The sequence below is a fragment of the Dipodomys merriami genome, unplaced genomic scaffold (assembly GCF_024711535.1).
Source record: "Dipodomys merriami isolate MVZ:Mamm:240054 unplaced genomic scaffold, mDipMer1.0.p SCAF_10, whole genome shotgun sequence".
In the NCBI taxonomy this organism is placed as follows: Eukaryota; Metazoa; Chordata; class Mammalia; order Rodentia; family Heteromyidae; genus Dipodomys; species Dipodomys merriami.
The window spans coordinates 3,563,095-3,582,500 of NW_027202271.1; the positions used below are offsets into that span (position 1 = coordinate 3,563,095).

Here is a 19,406-nt window from a genome sequence, read left to right on the forward strand (position 1 = left end):
CCACTTGAGCCACAGCATGACTTTGGCTTTTTCTGCTTATGTGGTGCTGAGGAATTGAACCCAGAGCCTCATGCATGCAAGGCAAGCACTCTACCACTGAGCCACCTTCCCAGCCTCCCTGAGCTTCATTTTGCTGAAGGTAAGCATTCTACCACTTGAGCCACAGCTCCACTTTCAGCTCTTTTGTTAGTTTAGTAGAGATAAGAGTTTCAGATTTTTCTGCTTGGGCTAACTTCTCCTAGCTAATCAGGAGGCCGAGATCTGAGGATCACAGTTCAAAGCCAACCCTAGCAGGAAAGTCTGTGAGATTCTTATCTCCAATTTACCAGAAAACTGCAGAGCTGTGGCTCAAAGTGCTAGAGTGCTAGCTTTGAGCAAAAGGAGTTCTGGGACAGCACCCAGGCCTTGAGGTCAAGCCCAATTACTGACAAAAACAAGACGAAAACAAAACAAAAAACCCGAAGTGGAGCTGTGACTCAAGCTCAGGGATAATACTTAGGCCTTGAGTTCAAGCTTTAGGAGCAACACACACACGCGCACACACACACACACACACACACACACAGAGACAGAGAGAGAGAGAGAGAGAGAGAGACAGACAGACAGACAGACAGACAGAGGGAGAGAGGGAGAGAGAGAATGAAAGGCATGTTTGGCGAAAGGAAGTCTTAAATATTATTTATGTTTTGGGTAGGGTTCACCCGTCTTACCTAGGCAAACCATTGCCAAAGGATTAGAAGTTATCAAACTGATAAGACCTTGAGTATTTCCCTAGCTTAAAAAGTGTAGTAGCTACAGATAAGAACCACCATTTTGAGTCTTTTAACTCCCATTTCCTGCATGGGGGCAGAAAACCTTTCTCTTCCTCTCTACTTTAACCCTATTATACGAAAATAAATCCTTGCTTAAAAACAAAGGAGGCTATCATATTAAAACTAGAATCTAAGTCTTTTTTTTTCTCTAGTATTGAGGCTTGAACTCTGAGCCTCCTGCTTGCTATCCTTGCTTGAGCCACACTTCCTACTTTTTACTGGAAAATTGGAAATGGAAGTCTCAAGAGTCTTCTGGCTTGGCAGGCTTTGAACTGTGATACTCCAGATCTCAGCCTCCTGAGTAGATAAGAGGTGTTAGCTACTGGCACCCTGCTATATAAATTGGATACATTTTGTGTGTGTGTATATGATGGAGGGGAGACATGGGACTTGAACTCAGGGCTCGGGCTCGGTCTCTGAGCTTTTTCTCTCAAGGCTAGCACTCTACCAATTTAAGCCACAGCACCACTTCAGGTTTTCTGGAAGTTAACTAGAGATAAAGAGTCTTATGGATTTTCCTGTGCAGACTATCTTCGAACTGTGATCATGAGCTCTCAGCCATTTGAGTAGCCAGTATTAATTACAGGCATGATCTATTGGTGCCAAGCTCATATGCTTTTTAAAAGAGATGGAAATACTTTACATACATGCACTTGGATGAGTTTTCGAAGAAATCAGAACCTAAAAGTCCTCAATCTCAACAGCAACATGAAGTCTTTTGCAGACAAGCACTTTGGACATTTTAACTAATGAAGCATCATTCACAACCTCAGAATATCCTTGTGCCAGTACTGGGGCTTGAACTCAGGGTCTCAGGCTCTTTCTTAGCTTTTTTCAAAGCTGGTACTCGACCACTTGAGACACACTTCCACTTTCAACCTTTTGCTGGTTATCTGGAGATAAAAGTCTCTCTCAAGACTTTTCTCCCTGGGCTGGCTTCAAATGGATCCTCAGATCTTAGCTTCCTGAGTAGCTTGGATGATAGGGTAAGCCACCGGAACACAGCCACACCAGGCTTTTAATCTTTCTCTAAAAACTGCCATCCTCTTTATTTTTTTTATTTTTTTGGGGGGGGGTCCGGTCGTGGGGCCTGAACTCTGGGTCTGGGCGCTGTCCCTCAGCTTTTCAGCTCAAGGCTAGCGCTCTACCACTTGAGCCACAGCGCCACTTCCGGCTTTTTTCTCTTTGCTTATGTGGTGCTGAGGAATCGAACCCAGGGCCTCAGGCATGCAAGGCAAGCACTCTACCACTGAGCCACCTTCCCAGCCCCTCTTTATTTTTTTAAACAAGCTTCTATCCAATTTGTACCCCTCCTTCATGGCTCTTTTGGATACCCTCACTTGTGGAAGGTTTTTTCTGTTTCTCTGTACCAGCTGGAGCTATTTCTTTTCTCCTTTATTTTGCCATACACACTTCTGTCCCATATCTTTACTCTTTCTTTCTTTCTATAGGAAGAAAGATTTTCTCTTCAGAAATCAGAGGAGAGTTCCTATCTGATATCTAGTCTCTAGAATTTGGGGGATTGCCAAATGAGGTTCCTTACAGTAAATTTTGTTGTGCTGGTATTTGAAATCAGGACATTAAGTTTGTTAATTAGGTGATCTACCACTGAGCCAGGCCTTCAGATCTTTACCATTTTAGATTTCTTGACATCAAGCATTCCTCTGCTTCTTTGAAATATGCTGAAGCATTATAATAAAATTTACCCTGCCAGACACCAGTAGATCATTTCTATAATCCTAGCTACTTAAAAGGTTGAAATGATCTACTTTTGAAGCCACCCTGGGCAGAAAAGTCCATGAAACTTTTATCTAAAGCCAGAAGTGGAGCTGTGACTCAAGTAGAGCACTAACCTTGAGTGGAAAAAACTCAGAGATAGCAGCTAGGCCCTGAGTTCAAGCCCCAGTACCAGCATAAGAACCGGGAGTAAGCATTCTGGCTTTTATTTCTCGAAGTAATTTAAACAATGTATATGCCATGATAGGCTTATGCCTATCATCCTTGCTACTCAGGAGGCTGAGATCTGAAGGTCTCCATTCCAAGGCAGCCCAACCTAAACTCCATGAGACTCATCTCCAACAAACTACAAAAAGCCAGAAATAGAGCCATAGCTCAAGTGGTAGAGCACTAGCCTTGAACTAAAGAAGCTTTACGGACAGTACACAGGTCCTAAGTTCCAGCCTCAGGACCAGCACATACACAAAAAAATATGCATATGCCTTCTCTACTTCTCAGTGTAGTGAGCAATGTGCTCTTGTTGAGAGCAGGTTTTCACAAATGGGAGAGTGATCCCTCTGGCTCACATCTAACCCACAACAGATGGCTAAATGTCACATTCCCCACCAAGCTGCCATGTGTGCAGGTATCCTGGCCCCTGTCTCTGAGGTAAACGGGCTGATCTGTCAGCTGAGCAGCTGCCTTTGGTCACCTCTGTCAACCTCTTATCAACAGAAGTGCTGTCCCTTCAAGCATCAGCAGCCAGCTTGGCTGTCACTGCTGCCAGGACAGAATGTGCTGGCATTCACCAAACCAAGGAGTGGCAGATTCGAGGGGGGGATGTGGGGAGGCTCACTCACCCGAGCTGGGAGTCACTGACAGTGCTCCTCTCCACGTGCATGCTCCCGCTGCCCGCAGCTGCTACCTGGCCCACGGTCAAGGGCACCAACCTGGACCCCAGGTCCCCGGCCAGGCTGGGCCCAGCCTCTCTCAGGGTGCGGCTGCTATGGAAGGAGCTCTGATGCCAGGAGGATCTGGCAGCCCTGGTTTGCGTGCCAGGCTGCAGGGACCCCAACGGCCTGCCCTGCCCAGCCATGGGTACTGTGCTCAGGTAGTTTTCCTTCTCCAAGAGGTTGCCCATGCTGTGGCTAGTGCCAGGCCTGTACACAGGAACGCCATCGAAGACAGCATCGCTGACTGAGCCGTAGTAGGGCTGCCTGTGGTACGTTTCGTAGTGGTAGTGGCGTTGTCGGCTGGTGCCCCCTGACTGGCTGAACCCCACGATATCAGAGCGTGCATAGCGGGGTGTTAGCAGTGTAGAACGCCTGCTGTCCTGGTGGCGAAGCACTGGTGCCCGACCTCGGCTGAACTGGATCTCACTGTGTGCATAAGGATGGCGCTCGGGGCTGCTGTCGGGGGACACCTCCAGCCTCCGCAGAGGCTGCCTCAGGGACCGGTCCTCCACTGACCTCTGTGAGCTGTACTGGGCTGTGCCTCGCCCCCAGCCACCTCCTCCATAAGTGGCCATCGTGCCAGACTGAAAGACAGGAAGATAATGGAAATGATGCACAAGTCTGAGTCTGTCTTTGGAAAGACCATTTGTCAAGCACAGGGGTTTGAACTCAGGCTTTTTGCACTTGCCAGGAAGGGGTTCTACCACCTACCCCATGAGTCTACTACTATTTGCTTTCTATTATTGTTGTTGTTGTTGTTATTGTTATTATGTGTATATATGTGTGCATGCACGTGTGTGCTGGCTCTGGGGCTTAAATTCTGGGCCTAAGGGCTGTCCCTGAGCTTTTTGCCTCAAGGCTAGAATTCTACCATTTGAACCACACTCCACTTCTGCTTTTTTGAGTCTTAATTGTAGACAGAGTCTCATAGGCTTTTCTGCCCAGGTAGCTTTGAATCTCCACACTCAGATTTCTCTCAGTCTCACACTTACAGGTGTGAGACACTGAGCTCGGCTGCTTTTATGACTATTGTGTTTGTTATTACTGTACTGGGATTGATTTTACACTCTTGCTTGGCTTTTTTTAATTCAAGTTCTACTACTTGAGCCATTCCTCCACTTCCAGATTTTTGCCATATAGGTGGAGATAAGACACTGGATTTGTCTGCCCAAGCTGGCTTTGAACCTGAGATTCTCAGATCTGAGTCTTCTGAGTAAGTTAGGATTACAGGTGTGAGCCATTAGCACTCAGCTTGCTTTCCTTATTTTTCCACTCGGGTCTCTGCATTTATGCCTAGGCTGGCCTGGACTGGGATCCTTCTATTGTTTTTTTTTTTGTTTTGTTTTTTGTTTTGCTAGTCTAGGGCCTTGAACTCTGGGCCTGGGCACAGTCCCTGAGCTTCTTTTGCTCAAGGCTATCACTCTACCACTTGAGCCACAGCGCCACTTCCCGCTTTTTCTGTGTATGTGGTACTGAGGAGTTGAACCCAGGGCCTCATGCATGCTAGGCAAGCATTACACCAATAAGCTACATTCCTGGCCTGGATCTTTCTATTTTTGTACCTATACAGTCGGCACTGACAGGCATGGCACCATGTCCAGGTTTTCTTTGGTTATGATGGTGTCTCTCACACTCCCTGGGCTCCTGGCATAGAAGTAAGATCTTCCTGTTCCTTGCCTCCCAGTTAGTTGGAATTAAAGACACGAACCACCTCACCTAGCTGAAGTCTTTTGTTCAAAACAAGTTTTAGTTGGCTTGAGTCCTATTTATTTATACTCTAGGATTTCATGCTGTTTTCTTTTTCCTTTCTTTTTGTCAGTACTGGGGCTTAAACTCAGGGCCTCATGTTTCACCTGACTTTTTTCTACTCAAGGTTTTTCCACACCTCTATTTCCGAATTCTTGCTGGGTAACTGGAGATAAGAGTCTCTTAGATTTGTCTGCCTAGGCTAGCTTTTGAACCTCAATCCTCAGGTCTCAGCCTCTAGAGTTGCTAGGATTGTAGGTATGAATTGCCAGTGCCTGGCTCCCAGTTTTCTACAGTGTCCACATAAAACCAATGTTCTCAAAATTCCTTCAGGAAATGAAAAGTAATAATCTCCCCCACTCCCCCCCCCCCCCGCCAAAAAAGGAAGTGTGAAATGTTTTTCTGGCTGTCTGATGAGGAGGGTTTATTCTCTGGTACCTCACCTTCAGCATGTCGTTAGCTTTAGGTACAAGGGAACGCCCACTAGAAAAATCATTTTCCACCAAGTGCAGGTTGTAAACATATTCCGGAACGCTGCTGGTTCGGTGGAGGTTGCCTGTAATTAAGCAAACATTAAAATCAGAATATGAATGAACCAACCAAGATTACAGACTACAGAACACCTCTATATAAAACTTTAAAATTTAAGCACCCAAGGTCAATTACAAATACAAATATATATTGTTGATAACCATTGGTTTTGATGATCAAGAATCATCAAAACATTTGGCTGTATGGTGATCTGTCATCTAGCTACTCAGGAGGCTGAGATCTGAACTGCATTTCAAAGTCAGCCCAGTGTAGACAAATCAGTGAGACGCTTATTTCCAATTAACCGGCCCAAAGTAGGAAGTAGAGCACTAGCACTGAAGGAAAAAGCTAAGGGATAGTGAGTAGTAGGGTGTGAGTTCAAATTACAGTACTGTCATCAACAAACAAAACATTCTCTGCCAGTATTTCAAAGGACAAGGTGAATTTAAAAAACAAGAAGGCAGACACATCAGGTAGTACATGGCCAAGACTTGGGAGATTTAGGAGTATATATAGTTCAAGGCTAGCTTAGGCTACATAGTGAGAGCCTGGTGAAAAAAGAAAAAAAAAAAAGAAATTTCTAAAAACCTAAAACTAACCATGAACAATACAGATGTCTGAGACTTGCTCACTGGTTAAATAGTCTGTCTGCTCTACTTTTTTTTTCTTTTTTTTTAGTCAGTCCTGGGGCTTGAACTCAGAGCCTGGGTTCTGTCCCTGACCTCTTTTGCTTAACACTAGTACTCTACCACTTACAGCCATAACACCACTACTGGTTTTCTGGAGGCTAATTGGATAAGAGTCTCATGAACTTGCCTGCCAGGGATGGCAGCATTACAGGAGCCTGGTTTGTTCTTTCATTAAGGCACAGAATTCTGTTCTCAGGGCAGGAATTCAGAAACTTTTGAAATAAGTATGTGTAGGCAATAAACGTAATGGTGACTCAACACTACTGGATAAGATAGCCAGGTAAACAATGAGATCAGTGGTCAGTGTGCTCAAAGATGCCACAATACTGGTGGCTCATGCCTGTAATCTTAGGTATGCAGAAGGCTGAGTTCTGAGAATTGTGTTTTGAAACCAACCTAGTCATGAAAATCCCTGATATTTATGTACACGTGTGTGTGTGTGTGTGTGTGTGTGTGTGTGTGTGTGTGTGTGTGTGTGTGTGTGTGTGTGTGTGTGTGTGTGTGTGTGTATCCAGCAAAAAAAATCTGAAGTGGAAAGCTGGGCATTTGTGGCTCCTGCCAGTAATCAGCTACTCAGGAGTCTGAGATCTGAGGACCCTGATTCACTGCCAGCCTGGGCAGGAAAGTCTTGAGACTCATCTCCAACTAGCTATCAAAAAGCCGAAGTGGAACTGAGGCTTAAGTGGTAGATTGCTAGCCTTGAGTGAAAAAGCCTCAGGGACAACACAGCACCCGTACCCTTACTTCAAACCCCAGACGAAAAGAAAAGAAAAAAAAAGGAAAAACCAACCCTGACACTAAAACAACACAGGAAGCACATACCAACATACTTTCCCAACAATTGTTTAAAACAAAATTCAGGCTGGGTGCTGGTGTCTGGTGTCTGACTTCTGTAATTCTAGCTACTAAGGAGGCTGAGATCTGAGGATTGTTGTTCGAATCCATCCTGGGCAGGAAACTCCATGAGACGATTATCTCCATAAGCACTAAAGAGACTAGACAGACATTCCCAAGTTATTGTGAGGGAGAGGAATGCTGTTTCTGGTTGCCAGAGACCTAAGACATTCACCTCTAGCCCTAATTACCTATTAGGTCTGGCCCACTCTCCTCTGATTTCCTAGGGGCAGGCAGGGCTGATAAACAGCTCTCAGGCCTCCAGGGATCCTGAGGGGAGGCAGCTGACAGCCAGTCACTGTCACACTGTAACCCAGGGAAGCTGAGAGAAGACAGGGAAAGGTCAGGTAGCCCCTTAACTTTTAACCTCTGACCTGGATGCCTTGCATCTGGACCTCAGTGACATTAAAGAATCTCTGCAAACTAAGAGCAGTTTTAAGGACACAATTCTCAACGGTAGGGCTCCTGCCTGGGCTGACTAACTCTTGTCCTCAACTCTGCACCCAGTTTTCCCTTCTGCATTTCCAAGTCCATACCACAGGTTCCAGGGAGGCAGGACCCCAAGGCTGCTGCTGGACCTGGAAAGGGGGCCACCACACAGACGCTGGGAACATAAAGGCTCCAATCCCTAAGGCCTGGGAAAGGGGTGAGGAACACAGCTTCAACTTTCCCCAATTCACAAGAGAAAAGAAGCTTAAACTCAGAGGCTGTTGTGGGGACAGGTAAAGAATTACTAATTCCATGGGGCTGGGAATGTGACGTAGTGGTAAATTGATTGCCAAGCATGCATGAAGCCCTGGGTTACATTCCTCAGTACCACATACACAGAAAAAGCTGTAAGTGATGTTGTGGCTCAAGTGGTAGAGTGCTAGTCTTGAGCAAAAGAAGCTCAAGGACAGTGCCCAGACCCTGAGTTCAAGCCCCAGGACTGGCAAATATATATATATATAAATATATATAATTAAAATATATTATAAATATACAATAAAATATATTATAGATTATATGTAATAATATATAGTATATAATATATTACATATAAACATATATATATATATATTTCTGGTATATATGAAAACAAATTTTCTTGTCCTTTAAAGAAGAAATTTAGAAGCTGGGCGCTGGTGGCTCATGCCTGTAATCCTAGCTACTCTGGAGGCTGAGATCTGAGGATCATGGTTCAAAGCCAGCCAGTGTAGGAAAATATGTGACAGTCTTATCTCCAATAAACAACCAGAAAACTGGAAGTGGCGCTGTGGCTTAAGTGGTAGAGCACTTGCATTGAGCTGAAGAACTCAGGGACAGCACCCAGACCCAGAGTTAAAGCCCCAAGACCCATAAAAAAAAAAAATTCACTAATAGTGGTTCCTTTGTATAATCCTAGCTACTCAGGAAGCTAAGATCCAGAGAATAGTGGTTTAAAGCCAGCCCCCAAAGAAAAGTCCAATAGATTCCATCTTCAATTAACTAGCAAAAAGTAGGACTGGAAGCATGACTCAGCAAAGCAACTTTGAGGCCATGAGTTCAAGCCCTAATACCTGTGATAGTAATAATAGTAATAATAATTGCAACAGTATAAATAATAATCTGGAGCAGGCAAGGTAGTAAATCTTGTAATCCTGACATTTGGAGCAGAATCAGGAGAGTGGCCAAGTTTGGGGCTAATCTGGGCCAAATAGCTGAGCTCTGTCTCAAACAAAATAACAATGAAGCCTGAAGCCAGGTGTCTGTGACTCATGACTACAATCCCAGGTATTCAAGAGGCTGAGAACTCAAGAACTCAGAACTGTAGTCTGAAGCCAGCTGGAAAGTCCAGAAAGTCTGGGAGATGCTTATCTCCAATTAACCACCAGAAAACCGGAAGTAGCCCTATGGCTCAAAGTGGTACAGTGTTAGACTTGAGTAAAAAGCTCAGGAACATTGCCCAGGCCCCAAGTTCAAGCCCCAAGACTGGAACAACTACAATGAAAAAGCAATTCAGTGGTATCCATTTCAAAATGTGGACAACAACAAAAATCAGAAGAAAGAAATTGAAGATAACATCAGGAAATGGAAAGACCTCCCAAGTTCAGAGATAAGTAGACTATTGGGAAAATGGCCATACTGCCAAAAATGATCTACATATTTAATTCAATCCTTCTATCAAAATCCCAATTAACTTTTTTACTGAGATAGAGAAAACAATCTAAAATTCATATAGAACAACAAAAGACCTCGAATAGCCTAAGCAATTCTAGGCAAAAAACAAGCAAACAAAAACAAAAACAATGTTGGTAGTGCCACAATTCCAGACCTCAAGCTTTGCTACAGAGCTACAATAACAAAAACAGCTTGGTACTGGCATAAAAAGAGGCCTAAAGATCAATAAGACAGACCAGAAGACCCAGAAATAAAGCCATATACTTACAGTTGTCTGATAATTGACTTGTGAGGCAAGGAAAAAAGATAGCTTCTTCAATAACTGGTTTTTGGAAAACTGGGCATCTATATGTAGAAAATTAAAATTGGATCCCTGTTTGTCACCATGCACTAATATCAACTCAAAGTGAATCAAAGACTTCAATGATAGACCTGAAACTGAAATTACTGTAAGAGGGAATAGGAGAAACACAATTTATAGGAATAGGCAAAAACTTCTTTTTTTTTTTTTTTTTGCCAGTCCTAGGGTTTGAACTCAAGGCCTGGGCACTGTCCCTGAGCTTCTTTTTGCTAAAAGCTAGCACTCTACCACTTGAGCCACAGCGCCATTCCTGGCTTTTTCTCTTTATGTGGTACTGAGGAATTGAACCCAGGGCTTAATGCATGCTAGGCAAGTACTCTACCACTAAGCCACATTCCCAGCGTGGCAAAAATCTTTTGACAGAGTCCCAGGGGCACATCAAATAGGAGAGACTTGACAAAAGGGACTACATTAAAATAAGAAGTTTCTGCATAGCAAAGGACATAGTTACTAAACTAGAAAGATAGCCAACAACTGGGAGAAGATCTTTACCAGCAATATAGCCAGTAAAGGTGTATTATCCAAAATATATAAGGAACTTACTAAATTAACTCCCTCCCAGAACTAATAAACCCATAATAAATGGGCAAAAAGACACTTCTCAGGAGAATAAGAATGGCAAATAAACATATGAGAAAATGCTCAACATTCCCAGTCATGAAAGAAATACAAATCAAGGGCTGGGAAGGTGGCTCAAAACGCTTGCCTTGCATGCATGAGGCCCTGGGTTCGATTCCTCAGCACCACATAAGCAAAAAGAGAAAAGCTGGAAGTGGCGCTGTGGCTCAAGTGGTAGAGAGCTAGCCTTGAGCTGAAGAGCTGAGGGACAGCGCCCAGGCCCAGAGTTCAGGCCCTATGACAGGACCCCCCCAAAAAAGAAAGAAATACAAATCAAAACAACTATTAGATTCCATCTCACCCCAGTTAGGTTGGCCAACACAGGGAACTCAAACAACAAATGCTGGGGAGGATGGGGAAGGGAGGTGGGAAGGAACCCTATTGCATTGCTGTGGGAATGTAAACTAGAATGTAAACTGGAAGGTGCCATGGAGGTTCCTTACAAAACTAAAGCTAGAACTCCCCCATGACCCAGCCATATCACTCCTGGGCATCTACCCAGAGCATGACAAGTGAGGCTACTGTACTTGCACAGCCATGTTCATTGCTGCACTATTGACAATAGCCAAATTGTGGAAACAGCCCAGAGGCCCTACAACAGATGAGTGGATCAAAAATGGGAACATATACACAATGGAACCTTACTCATCCATCAGAAGAAGTATGAATAGCATTTGCAGGGAAATGGATGGACCTAGAACCAATCATGTAAAGTGAGATATGCCAAGCCCAGAGGAATAAAAGGTACATGTTTTTCTCTCATATGTGGAAGCTAGATCTAATAATTGGGTTTGATAATTACATGGGTCTCCAGGCATTCACATACAAACAGACTAAAGAAATACACTCGTGTAGGAGGAACCCAACGGCAGAACGCCACTGAACACTTAAATGGAGGAGGAAAGCTGAAGAAGTACAGCCACGGTGCTTGGTTGACACTATGTGGAAAATGAACTCTGCAACTTGTGGGCAGGGATGGTTTGGGTAAGGGGTGAGGAGAGGAAACTGAGGGAAAGCAAAGGAAGGAGTGACATTGTCCACAAAGAAACATACTCATTACCTGACTTATGAAATGGTAACCACTCTGTAAGGCATCTTAATAATAACAATAAAATTGTATTTTTTAAAAAAATGTAAGGGAAAGGTAGATAGCATATAAACTAAATATATACATCATGACCACTAGGTGTAAGGTGGCTCATGCCTATAATCCTAGATACTCAGGAGGCTGAGATTTGAGGACTGAGGTTTGAACCCAGGCTATGCAAATAAATCTGAGAGACTTATCGACAATGAATCAGCAAAAAAAAAAAAAAAAAGCCAGCAGTGGAGCTGTGGCTCAAGTGGTAGGGCTTCAATCTTGAGTGGACAAGGCTAAGCAAGAGAAGGAGGCAGGCCCTGAGTTCAAGCCCCAGTACCAGCCCACTCACAAAAGTCAGGACAATTTATAATGAGAAGACACTAAATGCTCGAGTATGGATGCAAGATGGCCCCATCCATTACATCATTCTATAGTAAAATAATAGTCAAATAATAAGAAAATTCAGGTAATAAGGAGCCGCTTCCATCTTTAAGCCCAAACTCCTGCAAAGCTTCTTTTGTTTGATTGTTGGGGATTTTTTTGGTGTCAGTCCTGAGGCTTGAACTGAGGGCCTGTCCCTGAGTTTTCCTGCTCAAGGCTAACATTCTACCATTTGAACTAAAGCTCTATTTCCAGCTTTTTGATCATTAACTGGAGATAAAGTGTCTAACAGGCTTTGCAAACCTACCAACCTTCACACTACAATCCTTAAATCTCAGCCACCTGAGTTGCTAGGATTACAGGCATGAGACACCAATGCCCATGTTTTTTGTTTTTTCTTTTTAAATCTTTAAGTAGTTGTATAAGGGAGTTGCCATTTAACAAAGCAGTTTATGAACACAAATGCATCTTGATCAATGTCACCCCCTTCAACATTTTCACCCACCCCTCCACTTACATCCCTCTCGTTTTTTTTTTTTTTGTTTTTTTTTTTGTCGGTCTTGGGGCTTGAACTCTGGACCTGGGCGCTGTCCCTCAGCTCTTCAGCTCAAGGCGAGCGCTCTACCACTTGAGCTACAGCGCCACTTCCGGTTTTCTGGTGGTTTATTGGAGATAGGAGTCTCACGGTCTCTCCTGCCCGGGCTGGCTTTGAACCGCGATCCTCAGATCTCAGCCTCCTGAGTAGCTAGGATTACAGGTGTGAGCCACCAGCGCCCGGCCCTCTCGTTTTTTTTGATGGCAGCATCTCCCATACTGGTCAGAAAGCTCTATGCTCAAACCATCCTCCTGCCTCAGCCTCCCATAGATTGCTGCCCCCACACCTAGCCAGGAAAATTCACAGAACATTTTTATCCAATAGCTACTTAATCAGTAAGTTTCAGAATTGGGATTGTTGAAGTAAAATGTTTATTTAGTTGTGCTCATATTCTGGCTTGAATTGAGGTCTTCATATGTTTTGCTTAGGGCTGTTACTCTAACACTTGAGCTACAGCTTTGTTTCTGGTTTTCTGATGGTTGACTGGGGATAAGAATTTCACAAATTTGCTGGGTGACTCATGTCTGTAATCCTAGCTACTCAGGAGGCTGAGATCTGAGGGTCACAGATCAAAGTCAGCCCAGGCAGGATAGTCTGTGAGACTATCTCCAATAAACCACTCAGAAAACTGGACGTGGCACAGTGGCTCAGGTGGTAGAGCACTAGCCTTGAGCTAGGGACAGCGCCCAGGCCCAGAGTTCAAGCCCTATGACTGACTAAAAAAACAAAAAACAAAAAAAAACAAGAATTTCCCAAAGTTTTCTACCCAGGCTGGTTTTGAACCTCAGCTCTCAGCTCCTGAATAGTTAAATTGACAGGCATGAGCCACCAATGCCTGGCAGAAGTAAAATATTTAACTCAAATTGAACATTACCATTTTAAGGCAAACTCTATGAGTTCCTTACATTTCAGTCTTACTTTCAAGAGGCTGAAATCATTTCTGCTGAGCCAGCTGTCACCACCTTCACTTTTAGCCATGGCAACTTAATGCACTTGCCTCTAATTGCAGAGGGTTGCACTGGATTCTCCTTCCCACTGCTGGACGGCAAGCTGCTCATCCCAAATTGTCATTTACCAAAACCCTGTCGTATTATTAGCATGCTTTTCATACCAGAACCCAAATCAATCATTCTGTCTTATGGTGCCTCTCCTGAGCCATTCAAAAAGCTCTGAAACAGTTCTTTACTGCTATCTTAAGGAAGTTTATAAGAAAGCTAATTTCTCCTTCCGTTTTCAGATAAATGAACTGAGACAGGTTTAATGGTTTCTAAAATAACTAGAAGGTAGCTGGCATCAGAGAAAAATATACAATTTTTATTTTTTTTCAGAGCTGAGGATTGAGAGCCTTTAGGAAGAGATATAATTCAACTACATCCCAAAGCCCATGACTGTATTTGTCTGTGTGTGTGAGTATGTGTGTGCTCATGCACTACTACTGGAACTTGAGCTCAGGGCCTTGCTCTCTTGTTTGGCTTTTCTACTGGTGCTCTACCACTTGAGTCACAGCTTCGCTTCTGTGTTTTATTTATTTATTTTTTTATATATATATGCTTTTTATTGTTATTATTAGGGTGATGTAGAGAGAGAAGGGTTACAGTTACGTAAGTCAGGAAATGAATACATTTCTTTTTGAACAGTGTCACCTCTTCCCTCATTTTCTGTTTTTCCCTCCCATCCCCCTTTCCCTTATTTTTGACTTTTTGCTGGTTAGAGATAAGAGTCTCACCAATCTGTCCAGCAAGGTTAGCTCTGAACCAGGATCATCAGAGCACATCCTCCTGAGTAGCTAGGATTACAGGCGACTTGAGGGCCTGGCTTCATGATTGGATTTTTAAACCCTGAGCTTTCCTGCAGAATATAGAAAAAAAGATAAGATGCAATTTCGGATACTTCACCTGCTTGCTGATGCACAGATTTGTTTGTTAAAGGGTGAATCTTAAACAACAAATAATTCAGATTAATAGTGTAAGCAGGTATGTGTTTGGGATCAGTATATTAGAATTACAACCATATTCTAAGATTTGAAGCAATCTTTTTTAAAAGCATTCTTAAACTTGGTTGAATTTTGTTTTAAAGGCAACTAAATATCTTTATGGGTGGAAACTAATCTCTAAGGCAACTCATTTTCCATTCAACCAGATATAAAATAGTTAATGACTGCTGAACATACAACTCAGCCATATCTTTCACTAAAATCACACATTTAAGCAGTTGTAGCGATGGATGAATGATTAAATCAGCCACCACTAAAATAATAACCTGGTCAGGTGCTGATTGCTCATGTCTGTTATCCTAGCTACTCAAGGGGCTAAGATCTGAGGATTGAAGTTTAAAACCAGGCTGGGCAGACAAACTGAGCAATTCTTATCTCCAATTAACTAACAAAAAGTACCAGCCTTGAGAGAAAAAGTTGAGCAAGAAGAGTGTAAGGCTCTGCGTTCAAGTTCCAATACCAACAGACAGACAGACATACACACAAATCAAGCTAAGCTCCTGAAGTCACAAAAATCATTCCAGAAGGATCTGAGAAATATCCCCCTAAGGAATATGTATAAGAAAGAATCTGAACAACCAGGCCTTGCTCAGTTTCCCCTAGTCCATCAGCATTATATCTTAGCTACCATGTCCACTTGTATTTCTGCCTGACTCCATAAAGTGCACATTGGCTGTTGCTCGTGGTCTTCATTTCTGAAGGCTCCCATGTCATCTAAAATGTACACTAAATAATGTTATATACTTTTCTCATGTTAAATCTGTGTTCTGTTAGCAGTGTCAGTCATAAGCTTAAGGTTGAATAAGGAAAGCAATCTTTTCTCCCCTACAAAAGCAATATGTAGCTGAGCATGGTAGTGAATGCCTGTAGTTCTAGCACTTGGAAATAAGAGTAATTTTTTGGATAGAATCTGGAACACAAATTTTTTCATACTTTAAAAAATGAATGCCTTCTACAAAGAGAGCTAAGCTGTCATTCATGTTTAATGTATGCTGTGTTTGATTAACTCACAGCTTTTACTCTGCTAAGTTTACCAGTCCTGCTGCATTGGACATTTTCTGTTTTTGTTTTTGTTTTCTTGGCTGATACCCCTCTTTTCAGGATGGTGGTGACAATTCTGTGCTTTCACCCTGTCCCTTTCACAGGGTACAATGTGCTTTCCATGTCTCCTGAGGTGATGATTACTAGGGATTATTTCAATTAATAATGACTCATGAAACACCTAAACCTTTTCATGTAATGATACCACAGACCTTTGGTGGAGTCCACTTGAAGGGAGAAGTTGGGAGCTGAGGGCAACTCTACCTTTCTTCATTGGTGCAAGCAATTGTGGGGGTGGGGAGGGCAGTGAGGGGAGGATGGGGAGAGGGAGGGAGGACAGTGGGGACTGGGAAGGATGAGGAGGAGGGGAGGATGGTGAAGGGTGAGAGGAATGGAAGAGAGGCACAACAACCTGAGTTAAAACCCCAATAGGGCTTTTTGTTTGTCTGGGTTAAAAAAAAATTGTGGGTACTAGTCCTGGGGCTTGAACTCAGGGCCTGGGTGCTGTCCCTGCTTTTTCTCAAGGCTAGCACTCTACTGCTTGAGCCACAGTGCCACATTTAGCTTTTCTGATAGTTTAGTGGAGAAAATTGTCTTACAGATTACAGGTGTGAGCCACCAGAGCCACACTGGCGTGTGTGTGTGTGTGTGTGTGTGTGTGTAAAGAATCTGAAGATGTGAAGAGATTAGTTAGCAATGGCAATGTGGCTAACATTCCCTACCACTCTAATTGCTATTCCTTCAATCACTTCACCTAACCTGCCAAATGTATTTTCACAACCTTTGCAATTTTCATGACTCAACCTGGTTCAAACACCTTCTGAGCAAGGTATTGGTGGTGTATGCTTGTTATTCTAGCTACTCGGTACACTGAGATCCGAGAATTCATTTCAAAGACAGTCTGGACAAACAAATACAAGAGACTTATCTCCTATTAACCAGCAAAAAGCCAAAAGTATAGGTGTAATTCAAGCAGTAGGGCTCCAGACTTGAGCAGAAAAAGCCAAGTTACAGTGTGATGCCCCAAATTTAAGCACCAGTCATGTCTGTAATGCTAGCAGCTCAGATGTTGATATTGGAGGATTATGGTTCAAAGCCAGCCCAGGCAGAAAATCCATGAAACTCTTATCTCCAATTAACTCTCCCCCCCTCCCCCACACACAAAGCTGGACACGGAGTTGTGGCTCAAGTGGTCCAATGCTAACTAGCCTTGAGCACAAAAGGTTAGGAACAGCATAGGTCCAGAGTTCAAACCTCAGCACTGCTACACACACACACACACACACACACACACACACACACACACACACACACAATCTCTCCTGACAATATATGAAATATATGATGGAAGCCGGTGGGGAAGGCCTCTTTTAGGGGTCTGCAACTGGGACATGTATGAGTTAACCAGACAAAGAGGAGGAGGGTGCTGGAGGAAGGAGGCAACCCTTAGAGAAATTGCCTGTGTGTGTTTGGTGGGGAGGGAGGCCAGGGAGGTGGAGGTGAAGTTTGAAAAGCTGCAGGCAGAGTGCCATGCCATGCTGAACAGGGATTTGCCTCCTATAGATAACAGCAAGAACCCAGAGCAATGCCAGCTGGGGAAAGATGTAGTGAGATTCTACAAAGTTCATTCTAGTAGCTATGTGTGGACAGATGAGCATGGCCAGATTCCAGTAGGAAGAGGTTATCTTATCTCCCAAGTCAATTTTCAACTTTCAGAGGAGCACTTCTAGCTGAGTCCCGCAGGACCCTTGACAAGTGAATTAGTCATATTGTCTGGACATTCAGAATATCCTAGTTACACAAATTGGGATTTCATGTCACCCTCCAGGCTGACAGGGGTTTCTGTGGATGGGCACAATGGAGCCAAGCATGACGATGGGAGGCACACACATGCATCTGTCCCCAAGTGGGGGACAGGGTCACACACTGGCCATACTCTGTCCTGGGCATGTGGGGAGGAAGAGAGCTTGTTTCCTGGGGAATGCAGGCACACTCTCGAATTAATTACCCACACTAGCCATGTTCATTTTGAAAAGGTTGATTCTGCATTTAAATGACTTACTCATTCACTTATTCATTCTCTCACTTAGTCATTTCTTTAGTGAAGGTACAAAGGCCTGAACTCAGGCCTGCTGTTTTGCTTGGCATTTTCTGCTCTACTATTACAGCCACAGCTCCATTTCTGGCTTCAAGCTGGTTAACTGGGCATAAGAGTTCCAAGGACTTTTCTGCCTAGGTTGGCTTGGAACTGTGATTCTCAGATCTCAGCCTCCAAAAGAGCTAGGATTCTAGGCGTGAGCCACCACCTTTGGAGCCATTCTCTTTCTATATGACTTTTATCTATATGATTTGTGTTTGTGTTGAATCTTTTGGTGATCTATAATGATTTCCTCTCATTTGTTAAGAGTCATGGCTGGAAACCTTATTCAAGTGGTAGAAAGCTTCCTGAGAGTCAGAAAATCAAAGTAGTTGAGCACAAGGCTCTGAGTTCAAATCCCTGTTTTACACACAGACACACATACACACACACACTGCAAAGTTATTATGTCCAATAACCATTATGTAAAATGGTACTATGTAATAGATGTGTAATCAATGTTTTAAAAAATATTTCTATCATAAGAGGCTCTTCTAGTCTGTCTATTATTCTTAGTGTAGTAAGTCAGGAATGTTTTCCAGGTGCTGGTGGGTAATGTTGTCAATAATAAGTCTGTCCCCTCAGAATACAAAAAATTAAAAGAATAATTTTTTTTAATCAATCAGACCAGAAATTCAATTTTAGTGTAAAACCAATGTCAAACTGTCCAAAAATAAAATTAATGCAAGTGTATATAACCTTATTTTAATACCTGGGGGGGAAGAACTATGCTTTTTTTGTTTTATTTTGTCAGTCACAGGGCTTGAACTCTGGGCCTGGGTGTTGTCTCTGAGCTCTTCAGCTCAAGGCTAGTGCTCTACCACTAGAGCCACAGCATCACTTCCCTTTTTCTATGTATGTGGAACTGAGGAATCAAATCTGGGGCTTCATGCATGCTAGGCAAGCACTCTACCACTAGGTCACATTCCCAGCCCTGCAGTTTTATTTTGAGGATGAGCTACTACACAGCAAATATGTAGAATATCTCATTCAATCTTACTGTGGAACCCCTCACCTAGGGTGTAGGGGATACTACAGAATCTCTTAAACAGTCAAAGGTCTTCTTTTTATAGTAATTTCCCATTGCATTAACCATTGCATACAGAACAATATATTTGCATAATCAAATTCTGTTACCATAGATCTTTGTGATTTCTTACAGTTTCATTTGACTAAATATAACCGGAAGAGTTTCTAAAAACTAAGAAAACAAAGCTGCACGCCAGAGGCTTGTTCCTGTAATCCCAGCTACTCAGGAGATTGAGACCCAGGCATCATAATTCAAAGCCTGCCCGGGCAGAAAAGTTCATGATACTCTTTTGTTGGTGGTGTGGTTGTGGGGCTTGAACTCAGGGCCTGAACTCTCTCTCTGAACTTTTTCGCTCAAGGCTAGCTAGCACTCTACCACTTTGAGTCACAGTGCCAATTCTGGTTTTCTGGTAGTTAATTGGAGATAAGAGTTTTTTTATTTTTTTTTTTTCTTTTGGTCCGGTCATGGGGCCTGAACTCTGGGCCTGGGTGCTGTCCCTCAGCTCTTCAGCTCAAGGCTAGCGCTCTACCACTTGAGCCACAGTGCCACTTCCGGCTTTTTTCTTTTTGCTTATGTGGTGCTGAGGAATCGAACCCAGGGCCTCGAGCATGCAAGGCAAGCGCTCTACCACTGAGCCACCTTCCCAGCCCCAGAGATAAGTGTTTTAACAGACTTTCCTTCCCCAGGTT

The 19,406-nt window shown here is 43.3% G+C and overlaps 1 protein-coding gene across 2 annotated transcripts in view; it reads right to left on the reverse strand.

Annotated features, from left to right (window-relative positions):
- Window positions 1-19,406, reverse strand: part of Pkp2 (plakophilin 2) — a 60,015-nt gene that overhangs the window by 34,367 nt on the left and 6,242 nt on the right. Inside the window, exons 1-3 of one of the 2 annotated variants that reach the window (XM_070038709.1) lie at window positions 7,278-7,312; window positions 5,671-5,783; window positions 3,389-4,065 (exon numbers count right to left, since the gene is read on the reverse strand). In XM_070038709.1, the coding sequence (XP_069894810.1) occupies window positions 3,389-4,065; window positions 5,671-5,679 (686 nt within the window). In that variant the 5' untranslated portion in view covers window positions 5,680-5,783; window positions 7,278-7,312. Of the gene's footprint in view, window positions 1-3,388; window positions 4,066-5,670; window positions 5,784-7,277; window positions 7,313-19,406 lie in introns of those variants that run through there. The other variant, XM_070038700.1, reaches the window with a different exon arrangement.